Source organism: Anopheles marshallii, chromosome 2 (assembly GCF_943734725.1).
Source record: "Anopheles marshallii chromosome 2, idAnoMarsDA_429_01, whole genome shotgun sequence".
NCBI classification, from domain to species: Eukaryota; Metazoa; Arthropoda; class Insecta; order Diptera; family Culicidae; genus Anopheles; species Anopheles marshallii.
The window spans coordinates 38422868-38437939 of NC_071326.1; the positions used below are offsets into that span (position 1 = coordinate 38422868).

The window sequence follows — 15072 nt, forward strand, 5'->3', positions numbered from 1 at the left end:
CGCACACAATGCTGAGGGGGTAGAAGCATAGCCGATGACGATGGCCCTTTATCCCGGTAGCATTTCGGATGCCGATTGAGCAATGTCGTCATCGCGCGCATTACATCGCCTGAATGCGGGAGGGGAATTTTATTGGGGGCATTTTGGACGAATTCCGAGTTTTTACATAGCGTAGCAAATTAGGGATGAAAAGTTTTTAATTCAGTTATCTCCCCGCTTGACGAGGGTGAACGTTTGATCGGCGAACATTTCTCTGTCGGTCACAAGTGTTCCGTCAGCACACACCGACACACACACACACGTACAAAGGGGCAAAACTTTGCTCAGATGCGTGAATAAAGGGCCGAAAGCGAATTTTATTTCCGCTGATTGTGGTGTCACAATTCAATCAAGAGTGTAATGCCTTTTTGCTATCGAGAATTGTTTAATTGGAATTGAAAATGTTTCGAATGCATGTCGGCTGAAAATGTCAAAAGATAGTTCAATAATTTAAAGATATAAATTCTATTTCAAATGTTAATGTTAATAATATTGTCGGAAATACTCCCAACGGTCAGTAAATGTGGTGGTAGGTAAACCAACCAGCATCCAAGCAACCGGCCAAAAAGAGGATGTTTTATTGAACTGAATTCTACTAACAACAATGTTACATTAGTTGAAAATCCTCACGAAAAATATATCTGGTTTAAAACAGAAAGGCGTAGATGAGTTCAAATTTTTCCTCAATTACTGTTTCATTACTGGCTCCCCTGGAAAATCTCATTTTTCTTTAAACGACTAATTACCATTCTTTCCAATTGAAGCTCTCGAAGAATCGTGCTGAAAGGAAATAAGAACAATTGTGCTCCTCGCCTGTTTCCTTCTACACCCGAAAAGCTTTCGTATGCAAGACGCTAATCCAGCCAAGATGAAGTGTTGAGTGGTAACGGTGAAAAAATGCAATTGAAAAGCACACAACCGAATGCCGTAAATGCCAACAAGGTACCACTTTTTATCAGGGTATCAGTTCCCAGCAGCAATCGTGCTGCAGCAGAGTTCAAGCTTACGGATCGAACCAAGCCAAGGTAAAGTGGAATTTAATTTGGCAATCCGTCACCTCTTGCCGCGTCTGAGCCTTTCCTATTACGTCTCTTCAACCCTGTAAACTACTCACTGGTATGAAATGCGCATCGCACAATCACGACGTTTGTACCTTCTTCTTGTACCGCACTGTGTTCCATCTTCACTTGGTGCTTGAGTGCTTGAGCTTAAGAATAGTTCAGTTTTTTTTTTGTGTGTGGCTGTTGCCAGTTTCGTGCAGGATTCCTTCTATTCGTGCGTTCAAACATTCGAACACCGATTCGACGGAGGCGCACAACGAAAGCGACAATGGGACCGACATTTCATGCCAAAGCTGCCACTGTAATAATGTGCAGCACGTGCGGCAAAGTGCAATGTGTCCGTCGGTAGAAGACGCACCGGATGGCAGAAGCTATTACGCCAGCTGCATTGTACGCTGCCTGCCTATGATACCTGTGTGTGCTTTGACAGTGCTTTGGTGTTACGAATAGTTGGTGTACGTTTTTTTTGTGTTGCTGCGATTGGTAAAGCTGACGCTTCTCAAGGATTTACGCGTAGACCATGTGGGAAAGGAGCAAGCTATCGGGCTAGCGATAGCTCGGTAGCAATGTGTTACAGACAGGACTTAGTTCAGGGACTGGCGAAATGCCTGGTGCAAAATGGCCGAACATGCTTCTGTGCGCAATAGAAAATGCATTCAACGCAGCCGACAATTTTTCGCTCCTTCACCATGCACCACACACACACGAATAATAGCACACAAACATACAAACACACGCACATACAATCGGCTTACTTATCGATATCGGTACAAATTCGATAAGCAATAGTTTTTTTGGAGCCGGTTGAAAAATCCCTTCCATAGACACATGGTTGAACACTCTCTCTCTCTCTGTCTATCTCTCTCTCTCGCTAGCTACATTGTGCTGTGTTCTACTTGATGTGCAATTTTTTTTACTCCTTCTTCCATCGGTAGCTCGTTATTGACAATTTTACATCTTCTGCTAGCGAGGTATATGGGTACGCTTCGGATGGTACGAAAAATCTCCACAAGCCGAAGACGATGTACTTGCGAGACGGGCTTAAGTGTAAAGCACATAGGGTTATCTGCCGGCATCGGGATAAGTGGAAATAAATTATTCATTCGATTTTGCAGTAACACTTGTGCCATTGCCGTCATAGCTTGCTAGTAAAGCAAGAAAGGGCATCAGGATATAGGTGCGGGAATGCAAGAAAGCTTCACAGATGGGATGTGTGATAGATTTACGCTTAAAGCTCATATCGAGGAGCTGGTGGATTGTCTTGTCGTATTCTAATGCATAAATAAACCGTAATGGTTGCATCGTATTAGGCGTAACCAGCCACTCCTTTCCACCGGAGCAAAGCTGTTGGGTGTCACATTGTGCGTCTAAGCCGTTGAAGAAGAGCGACCGAGACGAAGACAGTACTATACACATTTGAATATTGATAAGATTCATTAAAATATTGAGATGTTTATGGTTCTTGCTTTATTCACTCATTTTGCTTAATGCAATAACATATGCATTGGAAAAAATGAATTGATTTTAGCGATTTTTCATTCGAGTTTCCTGTCTACTAGAAGTAAGTCATCCTATGCTTCGTCTTCTGTAGATATCTTTTGCGCTGTGCAAATTAAAAGTTTCATATTGTTATCTTTTAACTTGTAACAGCCAATATGTAAAGGTCGTTGGGATAATAGTCTCCACTGTGGAGTGAACATATTTTGCATCATGAGTATATTCGTGTACCACGGATGTAGCCATTATGGTATTTACAATTTAATCATCCTCTTGAAGAAAAACCAAAGCGTTGAACAGATGCCTAGTTTTTGCCTCCCGATAGCTGCGATAATGCAAAAGTGCCGCAGAAAAAGAATCTAAGGAGGAATTCATTTGCATTGAAGGAGCAGTCAACCACCTCGAAGATATAACCGATCTTACTCACTAAAACTTCGAGTCGAATACGAATCGCGTCTCCAATATTTTATTGAATAAAACCTCATTTACCATTTAAATCTACAACAGGCAAAGGAATCAAGTAATCTAAGCTTTGCGTAAAAATCAAGTAAAAATGAAGAGCGTTTATTACTTTCATCCGAAATACCTGAAGAAACTTGTGCTGCAGTTGACGATCTATGGAAAGGAAATGTTTTTCATGAAGCAAATATCAGGATTTGAGGTGATTTTGGATATGATTCTCAAAAAGCCTTCCGGAAGGTTCATAAAGAAAGGTTATTTGATAGTTTGGTCAAATCTATCGCGGCTCATCAATGCCAAAATATCAATCGAAAGTATGGATCGGTAATCGAAGATCACCTGCTCCAAAAATTAAGACTTTTCACAGACAGTAAGAGCTTCAAACCGAGAAATCTTAAAAAATCCCAAACATAGCGGCAGTTGATCGCCAAGGCCAGAAAAAATGAATCATTAACTGACATTGAATAAAATTTCTTCAACATGGAATACTTTTAATCGCCATTTGAAGTTGGTCTGTTTTTAAAAGTAAAATATTTACTAGCTTTAATTACTTATTTAATCAATGATTAACTAAAATCCTGTCCTTAATATTTGATATACAAACGCTCAGATACAACACTACTGTAGATAAAAAATGTGAACCAAGTCGATGAAACCATAACAGCCGCGCTCTGCGAGAACGCAACAACTTGGAACCTAATGATAATGACACGCTTCATGACACGGACTTCTCATGGAGTTCCTTTTCCCCATTCTCAAGGTTGTTTCTGACATACACAGTGTACTGCCACACCATCTGACTAGGAACAATATTTGTTTTCGAAATTGAAATAAATGTCCGTTATTTTTCTCACCACGCTATGTCGCCATTCATTACCATGGCCATGACCAGCGCCATCGGAGCTCGTTACGATTGCTTTGTGAATAAGCAACGGAAAAAAAGAAACGAAAAACGCGTGTTTACTTTCGCTGTTCTCTTCGAGGTGGTCGTGGTTTCGTTCCTGATCCCAAAGCCGGTAGATTCTGGCCCGTTTTGGTCGGCTTCCGGTGCTTAGTAGCTGTAGTACGGAAAATTTGCGAAATTACCATCGGATAACTTATGTGGTCATAAAATTGTCGGCTCAGTTATCTGCAAGCTCACCCTCCCTTGGGAAGAAGCGCCTCCACCTTATGCCCATCGGTTGTTTGCGTTCCGGGCCATGGAGGAGTGATTGGTACGCAAGTAATTATCGACGTCCATTTTCTGGCAGTGGAAAAGTTCAGTTCACGGAAAGGAGACACCACAGCTTCCTTCTCCGCTCGCATCGCAAACAAACGGGGAAAACTTTCACTTGCCGTTGCCACTTTGGTCAACGTTTAACGGTAATGGTAAACATAATTTCTGCGATAGAACGAGCAGTAGTAATAAAAATTATTATCCTCCACTGGCTAACACATTTCCCTGGCTGGGCTCGACATCGGGCGGATGAAATGTGTACCTAGAGCTGTTCAAGCAGCACCTAGTAAAGTGCGGATGATCATCGGTGTCTTTAGGCGATTTTTTATTGGATTAATTGAACAATTCATGAGGGGCGGTCAATGATGTTTTCGGTGCTAAATGGGTTGGAAAGTGAATAGATTAGAGAGTGGTTGGTTGTCTTTTTTGCATTGCGATCGATATTTTTCGAAAATTGAAGTGAGGTGTTAAATAAAATAAATGGTTTGCACTCTCCGCTTGGGCACTTAAGGGCAGTTATACACCTAAAAGCTAAAAAAATAACAACTTCTACAGATTTTTTATCAGAGTAGTTGCTAAGTTCTGCGATAGGAGGCACAATTTTAGACGGTATTTGTGTTGAAAAGCCATGATTGAATTTAGTTACACTTCTACCGATCATCTTAACTCATACATCTCAGCTTCAAAAAGCAAAGGTAAATCAAAAAGATGACTGGGTTTAATACTATAAACTTGTCAGAACGCATGTTCTTGACAATTTCTTCCATATTCCTAATGAGGATTAACTCTTAACGAACTCACGCCATGGTGCTCAATTCTATTGATAGTTAAATTTTGAAATATAGTTATACAATAATACCATCGCTCATACTGCAGTTTTGTCAAACCTGACCAGTATAAAGCGTCGATCAGTTTAAGTAATGTCTCACAGTGTAGAAATAAATCATGCCAAACTTCTCGTCAACACTGTTTTCTAACAACACCTCTCACAAAAACCAAGAAACGGAACCGAAATACAACACATTGCAAATAAATTTATTTTGCCTTCCAATCCATCGTCGACACCATTCATCATTAACTTTGGCATGAACGAACTTAAATGAAAATCCATTGATCGAATGATTAATTTTGCACCCTTAGGCGAAAAATGGAACATTCACTGCCCATCGTAGTGTGAGAGACAACACGATGATTATGAATAAAGTTACTTCGGCGCAAGGTACGATCGGTTACGAGCGAGCAGAAATGGTAGCGAGCAAACAAAAAAAATGGCTTTCAAAACGCGAACTCATATTTGATTGGTGTGGTTCTCTAACCGTACAACATCACCAACAATGAGGAAACGCTCACTAATGGTGCACTGAAAGGCGACAGAGTGAAAATGCGAGAAAGCTGCACGGAGACAGATGAATAGTTGAAGTATCATTAAATGTGCTCGCTGTGAAATGTGAAGATAGCAAAACAATCAATCAATATTGTTATGAGACGTTGCATCTTTTCTTTTGTTTGCCTATAGAAATTGTTTTAAATTGTTTAAGGATTGAAAGGCACTGCTTCGGTTGTGAACGTATAAGAGAGTGGTATTATTTTCTTAATTCTTAATTCGTAATATTCTACATTCTAAACGAAGCACTGAGTCAATTCTGTGTCACGTGTCCGAATTAATTTTATACTATTGGTAAGTATGATGAATAAAGCAGGTCATCCCTATTACGACCCGAGTGCTTTGCACCTCGAGCAATAGTAATGATGTCCCAAATAGATCCGTGTTGGCACTCTCGCAGCACAAGCTAAGTACGGCTGAGTTCAAAACAACTAGCAAGGTTTTGATCGAACGAACTAAATAATGGGTGTGAATTTAAAAATAGATCATGCAGGGTTGTCAAAGAGTGGGTTCTGTCCGTTCAGCTCAGCTGGGAAAAGATACAACCATCACGGTGCTGTGTATACATCTTTGTGCAAACGTTTACTTCTCTTGCTTGTGACACTATCAAGAAATTTATTTGCTTATTATTTGCTGGTTATTTTAGCATGCATTTAATTAATAGAGGTGAGTTGGATTATAATGCTAAATTCAATATTGAAATAATTCAATGCTTAGTTCAACGTTCATATTGAATGCAATCTCCATCTGTCGCAATAATTATCTTTCGCCATGCAAAACACCATCTGTTCCTTTACTGCCCTGCATGTCACCCAAACTTCATCTTCACCTAGGATGGTCGTTGGCCGTGTATTGGGGTTTGTTTACGTTTCAGCATAATCAACCCCCTTGTGTGACTGCTACGAAGAATGGAAAGAAACGTTGCCCTCATGCTATTTTAGTATTCGCCTGCCCGCTAACTCGTGTCACTTCGGGTTCATGTTGTGCTATTTTCGGTACGACACGGGCCGAACCATGCACCGGTTCTGCTGTTCTGTCTCTTTCGACCACACGCTATAGAGGGACATTTAGATAATTTTCAGACGATGCGTCCCTGATCGGTACTCCAAATGGAACGGGTGGAGCAGATAGCTGTATGCATGCCTGTCTGCTGACTAATGTTGAACTTGTTTTGAAAGTAGATTCAGGCAAAATCAAAGCAAAACCATAAGGCAAACAGGTTCTGGTTGGGGAGTTTTAGTTTTTAAACACTTCTATCATCTGTTGCTAAATATCACATTTAGTTGTCCGCTTCGAATCGTTCACTGGCAAAATGTTGAATAAGCTAAATGAATTGTGAATTCGTGGGCATTTATGTGGATAACAAGTTGATTAAAACTATCAAAGATTGAAATAATTTGTTAAACGTAGTTACATGAAAGATGCATGAATATTAATTAATTTGCCTTCTATTTCCCCTTGTTTTCTGATGCTTAATCTAATACGTCTCTGAATTATTACACGAAGTTAATCGGTACAACTGCTTTGTAAGAAATTCTGACTATAATTTTCGTATTTTGTTTTTTTTTTTGTTAATTTTTACAAGGTTCCGATTTATATTAAAAGCCATTGTTGTATTTTGAGTGGCTGCATGTTGGACTACGAATAGTGTGTAATAACCAAACATAATAAAACAATAGAATTAATATAGTCCAATCACTTAGTATCAACTGTCATGCACTATACCCACTTCACGATCTTGACTTGCTACAAGAGTCCTATAAATTCGACATTGAAGCCATCACACAATTTCTATTTGAAACTACCCTGTACACATCTGCCCATTAACGGCTTTAAGAGCATTCTAACGAGCGCTATCATATTGGCATGGTCTGCTCGCCCAAATCTGGCAAGCCTGACTTGTTACATAACAGTGATTCGATCGCGTAGCTCGAACCAGTTTGTCTTTCAAGAGCAAACATCCTTGAATGCATTTTCCTTTCGAACGGACCTGAGAGATTTTAGTTTATAAATTTTAGTTATAACACATATCTTAGTAACGGCATGTGAGTAAAAGGAGCAACGACAGATGGATAGTGGAGATATTGTCCCAGACTGTAGATGTAAAATCTATAGCAGCCAGCACAACCAACGCGTGTATCAACATCAATGCTGTTGTCGGTGCAGATTTTTGAACCGCAATTGGTGGAATTTAGCTCAATTTCACAGCTGCCATCACTTATCTATCCGAACAATTATTAGTGAGATGGATTATACCAGCCAAGACAAAGCTTTATGCAAGGATTTTGGAAACATACAGAAATCGTATTCCTTGCAAACCGGAAGCAATATTATAAATGAAAAATCAATCATGTTTACCATCCCATCCTGCAGATAAGCGACATAATTGTTATGATATCATTTACGTGATCCCTAAAAAAAAATCATGTTCATTTAACGATAGTCAATTTAAGCAGTTCCGCCCGGTCGCTTCACTCATATGCCTGCTTTACTTTTCTTCGCCATTGCATCGAAATTGCCGGTGTTATGACACTCAGCAGCAGGACCAAGTTATGGCTCGTGAATTTTACGATAGCAACACATCGTTGGGTTTCGTGTTTTCTCAATTCAATTTATTTTTTTTAAAGCGATATTCTCTTTCCTCCCGAAAGACTTTGCATTAGCCGCCCGGTGGTGGTTTGGAAAAATTTATGACCCCGTTCTCTTCCTGACCGGCACCTTTGCTTTACGGTCACGGCATTTCGTTGTTGTTTTGTTTAAAGAGCTGTAGGTCACCATTGCGCTTATGAGGTAATTTAGAATATGCTTGTCTTAGGTGTAAATCCTACCCAGGGGCTAATAAAGCAGCCGGGTAAGCTTTGGTTTTGTTGATTCATTAAAAATGATGATCCAGGATGAAACCTGTGCCGGTTAGACCATGGCGTTAACAAGGGTTTACCTCAAAATAATTGGAATAACGTTAGGGAAATTCATACAGAATTTGCAAAGCTCGAAGAAACTGGAAAAACTCTGTTCGTGTAAGATACATTTAAAAATAAATCTTAATCAGTGTAAAAAGGATTGACAATCTATCACATACCACAAGAACAATCTTTTCATTTTCATCACTTGTTGGAAAAATATTAACATCCCAAATTCCTAACCAACGGCACGTAATCGTTGATTTGGTTTGAGAGACACTTTTCGAGAGCACACGGCTTCCGGCAACAGATTGAAGCCGACTGAATGAACACATTCCTATAAAAATAGCCAATAGTTCGTTGGTACGATCCCGATTTCATCCTGCCCAGCGCCGTGCTAACGAGAAGCGACAGTTGCGCTATTCAGTGGAAAACTATTTCTGTGATTGTTTCCTTTGCCGTGGCCGGGATGGAAAATCGTCCGACAATTTTGATATTTTTTTGCTCGAAATTGTTTCCCAACCCGAATGCGGCCGATTGTTTTTATGGCTTTGCTTTAACGAATTTCCATACGCACCCGCTGCTTTCCCACTCCAACTGTGTGCAGTGGGTGGGAAGTTCGAGAGCGGGAAAAATGTTTTTTATCCACCTTTTCCTTTGCTTGAATGTACGGTTCGAGCCGTCATTCCCATTAGTGCATTCCTTTGCAATGTTTTTGCTACTTTTACGATCCGTTTTCGTTGAAAGTATGCCGTTTATTATATTCTTTCTTTCTCGCTTGTTCTCCATCGACATTGTTTGGATAGTGTGCGAACTGTGTGTGGAAGTGAAACTTAAAGTTGTGCTTCCATTTTATTTCGGTGCCACTATCGTTCAGTTTTGGGGAATCGAGAAAGAATAGGAAGTATTTATCACCTATCGTACGAATTCCAGAGCTGTTCATGGTATTAAAATAAAAGTCCGTAAGATTTATAGGTTTGAGAAATACTTTCAGTTTTTCGAGGTTCCCACAGCCAAGCGGAAAGATTTAATACATCAAAACCATATTGTCGTTTTCACTTAAGTATGTAAACCGCAATTTTCTGCCAATAACCGTCCAAATAATAAATATTCATAGAAAATGGTCGCAAATGTTATCGGAAATAAAACACATTTTGTCGAATAAAGTAATAACCTGTAATCCTATTGTTAGTCAGCGTAAGCACTTCCAGTCTTAAATATTTGAATTATACCAGCAGGATAATCCGGCACCCGTTTACGAATCGTACGCAGTTTGACAACGCTCAGAACCGATGTCTGCCACCGGATTAACCAAGGGTAACGAGCTCGAACGGAAGAAAACTAGCAGCGAGCAGAATGTACAGAACGAATCATTCCGATGATGTTTCATTGGGGGTTATTTCTAACCCGGTATCAACTCTTGGTTCGGCAACTTTTTACACTAGCATACGGTGCTGAAATAAAGCTCCCATTGCTGTCGTTTCCTTGAATCGTTCCTGTGTTCCTTTATGTTCCGTACCGCGTTCGAATGTTTGCTCCGCCAAATGAACGCCTGTCTTTGCCCAAATGCCCCGTACGACGAGAGTCCATTTACATAATTCAGTTACATGCTAAAATGTGTGGCGGCAGTAGATTTAATCCATAATCCTTTATCGGACGTAGTGCAGTGGGTGTTGCCGTTTCGGAATGGCATCGTAAATTTAATCAATCCCCTCTCCACCTCCACGGGTTGTCTCCACCTCAGTGCTACTGCTTTACTCTCCATCTGTATCGGTTGCTGGTCCACTGCTAATGGGATGTTGCGGGCTTGGGAAACTGATTGGGTCAGCTAGTTGGGTGTGGACTACGGTGAAAAGGACAGAATCTTCAGCTTCAGCTAGTTAAAAGCTTAACCGGGGGTGACAAAAAAAGGGTTGGCTCACTGCTCACTGTTTTACGCTTGCGTCCAGTTCAAACATAATAAAAAGTCATCTTTCGAATCCAGGCATATAAAAGATATATCATAGAGGCTGCAATCATTCTGCTCGGCCCTTGTAAAAGTGTTTTTTTTTTTCAACGGATGTTGGATGCTGGAGCACTCTTTGCCCCAAAATATGGTGGTGAAACCAAAAAAAAAGATATATGCCAAGAGTACCATCTGATCTAGTGCGATTGTCCTAGTGCAGGTTTTTTTTTGGCATTCCTTTGCAATGGAATGTACCATTGGTCACTGTTTGGATGAGTAATGTGCTCACGTTGGATTTTGCTGACGTACCTCGGTGGAACGAGGAGAGTTTTAGAACTGTATCTTTTTTTGTTGCTACCGAAAGATTCTTGTAGATTGGGCACCACAGTAATTTAGTTGGAAAAGTAATATTTAAACTCAAAGAGTGGTAGCTATTGAATTATTTTCATTCCAACTCTAAAACTATGTATTTTCTGTGTGAGTGGGTTTTGTTCATGTAAAATGAATAAATTAGATCATGAACCTATCTTTGCAATAAGTGCTGAAATTTCACCACTTGCAGATCAAATATTTATTCAATATCTTCCGAATCTTTACAACACATCTGAAATCCTAGTTTGAGCGATAACCAGAACTTTTCACCAAAACTGACGCTGCTTCAGAAGACACGCATATCTAGCATCTAACGAACCTCACGATTTACTAACCTATGTAAACAAAATTTCTGAAAAGGCATCTTAACAGAGTGCTACTCTTCATATGTTGCTGATTTAAGCACATTGCTACTTTTGAGCTTTCGACTCGCCCCTCGAAATGCACAAAGGATACACATGTTGGTGAAAAACCTTCACTGTGTTTGCTCAGGAAATTCGGAAGTTTTGATAATAGTGAGCAAACAAACGTACCAATGAATAGTGCGAAACTCTGATGTGAAAAAAGCCCTTTGGCAAAACCCAAAAAACTAGACCGACATTTCATGAATTGCAAAAATCGGTCAAACCAAAATCAAAACTCACATCATTTAGGAGCAATTTTTATTCTATTTCGACAGGAACGAAATGCTAAATGAATTAAATTTCAAGCAAAAGTTTATGCCTGGGACCGTATTGCTAGGGTAGGGAGTCATACAAAAAAAAACTCCTAACAGAGTAAATCAGAACTTTGTGCGATCCGGTGAATGACTTTTTTGTTGGAAGGACTGCCCCATCCCTCGAAATTTGGAAGGGATTTTGGTCAGTTGTTGGAATAATTTTGCAAACGCTGCAGCACCGGCAAGCGACCGTGCGTGTTTACTTCGTTTTGGGTTATGGTATGTTGAAGTTTTACGACGCAGCCTTTCAAAACTCCCCTTCCCTGCAACAAGTTACAATCCTCCGGGGTTTTGGGTTGGTCAAACTTGGTTAGTTTAGGATGAAAGTGTGCTTTCATATTGGACGATGGTAGGACACTATCGAATACCTCGGCAGCATCGTCTGCCGTGTTCGATGAACAAAATGCTGGTTTGACCGATGGTTGGCCATAGCAACTCTGGAGCTCTGGTGTGCATAAAATTAAAGTCAATTTAAATCTTCCAACTTGTCGGTGGTAATTTCTTGACGCACCGGCATCGTTGTCAGGGCGAGTAATGTCTGTTGAGAAAATAATTAACCTCACTTAGGAAAGTTCTTTATCCAATGTGCTGTAATTCTGATGTTAGGACCGAATATTTCAACCAATAAACAAAATTAAAAAAACAACAGGAGAGTTGATTTAGGAAAGACTGTAAATTGTATGCATTGAAAAGACTTCGTACTTAACACTATATAATGGAGAGCAAATTAGTTATAAAAGATAAATAATAGCACGGCACAGGCTCTGCACAATATTGGCAAATGTAAAATCGAATGCCCGTTTATCAAATACGGATTAATCGTCCCTGGGGTAAAAATAAATAAAGTACACCTTGTTCAAGCAAACGCGACCAGATCAATTAAGTTGCTATACAAAAAAGTACGGATTGCTCTTAAATAATTAAGTACATAAGGACATAATTGCAAAGCAACAGAGCAATTTCGCAATTGTTGTGATTGTAACTATTTAGTTTCAAATCGAATGGCAAAACAAACATCAATTACTGTACAAGGTAAACGCATTGAAATGCCATGTTCCATTTCAGATTCATCACCTATGTCTATGGCACACAAACACGCGTTACCTCCGTGTGTATGTGTGTATGTGCGTATAATTGATAGGTCTGTAATAGATTGACGGCTCAAGGGACACGCTCGGGTCAGATCCGGACGAAGGCAGTGTACGGGCAACGCGTCATCAAATGTAATGATGATAATGACGATGATGTATCGCTCGATCCATCATCATGTATTGATGCCATAATAAATCATACCCATTGCCGTCTTCGTGTCCTATCGATTGTTGCTCTGCTTGCTGAGGCTTGCATTCGTGACAGCCTCGCTGTGTACGAACCGCGGTCAATTCGGAAAGGATTAAAGGCGAGAAAGCGATGCCGATTGTGGTTGTGGAGACTTTGATACGCGTTTGTGGTTGTGTTGTGGTGATTTGTTGCTGTGTACAACATTTGCTATCAGGTGTACTACCTGTCGAAGCAAATGTTTGGCTAAATACGCTAGAAAATATATTTGCGGGAGATACTCCTAGCGTGTCGTTAAAATGCCAGAGTTGGAATGTGATGTGTTCGCCACCATGCATATTTACCTAACGGGTCCACTCGGAATATTTGTGTTTCGGGATTGGCGCGCAGGAATGATGGCGATGTTGTTAACATCATCAGTATTGTAATCCAGTAGATGCAGCTTTGTTGAAACGTTTTAACCTGTCTTAATTCCATTACGGCGAATTTGTGTGTAAATCGGTGGGATGAACGGTGTCGATATTGGTGCACTGGCATTCACCCTGGATTTGAACTAATTTACACCACGAAACGGCAAAACACTTTCAACGAAACAAAGAACAAACAACAAACATTGCATCGTATGTGTAGCACATGCAAACAGCACCACTAAACTCTGGACGTTGATAAACTTTGCTGGCGAGAGTAGCTCTATTCAATGCCAATTATCATTTTCCACAGCGACATTCACAACGTTACAGTAATGCATTTTACTCGCTACACTATGACACCTGCACTGCTTTCAAACCTTCGTGCATTTCACTCATCACGTTTTTTTTCAAAACCTTTATCATTGCACCACACCTTAATCCTTTTGGCGGTCGAAGCACATCATCATTAACCGCAACACAATTTGTTTCGTAGAGGTGAGATTTTTGTTTTCTTTAAATCTGTGGAATTAAGATTATTTTTAAAGCATTTACTTTCATTGTATGACAACACACTTTTCTGCCCGTACACGGTCAACTTTTGTGTTTGTTTGGCGCGTACTCGCGTCATTTCCCCTGGCGTACTGCTGGCGTGCCAATGATGGGCATCGAATTAATTTCCCATTTGGTGAAGTGATACGCGCGTGCACTGCTAACGGTGGCTAACGTTGGAGCACCGTGATGGGTTTTAATTTTCCATTTTTTAATGTGTCTTGGTCACTTCCACCACATTAAATGTCATTTTCAGTGTTCTCTGTACCATAACCGTCATGCCATTTCTGCGAGGCGCGAAATGGAAATCGTATTACCCGCGGCACGGCCCACGATGATTAAAACCGGCGAAGCATTAGCGCCTGACCGGCAACGAGCGTCCGGCGTGGGAATTGATTGCTGGCTTTAACGGATTTTTTCACCAACTATTATCGATAATTACTTCATCTTCGCTATGGTAATGGTTTGACATTTAATGATCGATTATTGTGTTCCTCAACTGTTACACTTTTGCGATATCTATTGTGACAATGTCATTAGGGCAATGGTGTCTGATCCTGACGCTTCAAAATCGGTCGATGTGCATGTTTGTTTTGATTCTTTTATATCTCTCGTCCGTTTTTTTGGGTTTTTTCTTCAATTATTTTTAACGTTTATGTTCCGACATAAATTTCACAGATGGCTTGTGAATTATGCCCTGCAAAGAAAAGAAAAACAAAGAAGAATATTGTTAGTAAACTCAGTGATGAACATTTAAATACACAAACCAATATTTGATTGAATAATTTAAATACCTTTAAGTAAATGTATATTAAAAACGATAAATATGAAATATAAAGAATCGTAGTTTCGTAAGTTTTGAAAAACATGTCAGCTTAATTATGTATTATTGATAATTTTTAAGTTGTTCTTGAAACAGTTCTTTGATCTTTGATTGTGATAGTAAAATATGTTGTTTACACCAGGAGGGTCTGAAATAATTGGATTTTCAGGAAATAAATAAGTGGAATTCCCACTGTTATTAAAATTCTTCCAAATGATAGGAAGTCTGAATTGGTCATGCATTTCTTTCGAAGTTTCAGTTATTAAACCATATCGAGAATGATGAAAATTAATGTTCCAATGAATGTGTGGATAAAAAATGTTATTATATTTGCTAAACAGTTCACGTTGAATGGCAACGATGTCACTAATACTAGTGCTCATACTCAATTTAGTAATTCAAAAACTTTATAAATATTTAT

At 39.7% G+C, this 15072-nt stretch overlaps 1 protein-coding gene across 1 annotated transcript in view; it reads right to left on the minus strand.

Annotated features, from left to right (window-relative positions):
* Positions 1-13346, minus strand: part of LOC128719645 (protein eva-1) — a 69712-nt gene extending 56366 nt beyond the window's left edge. Inside the window, exon 1 of the mRNA XM_053813273.1 lies at positions 13214-13346. Coding sequence (XP_053669248.1) covers positions 13214-13346 — 133 coding nt within the window. The remainder of the gene's footprint in view (positions 1-13213) is intronic.
* Positions 13347-15072: the final 1726 nt, after the last annotated feature.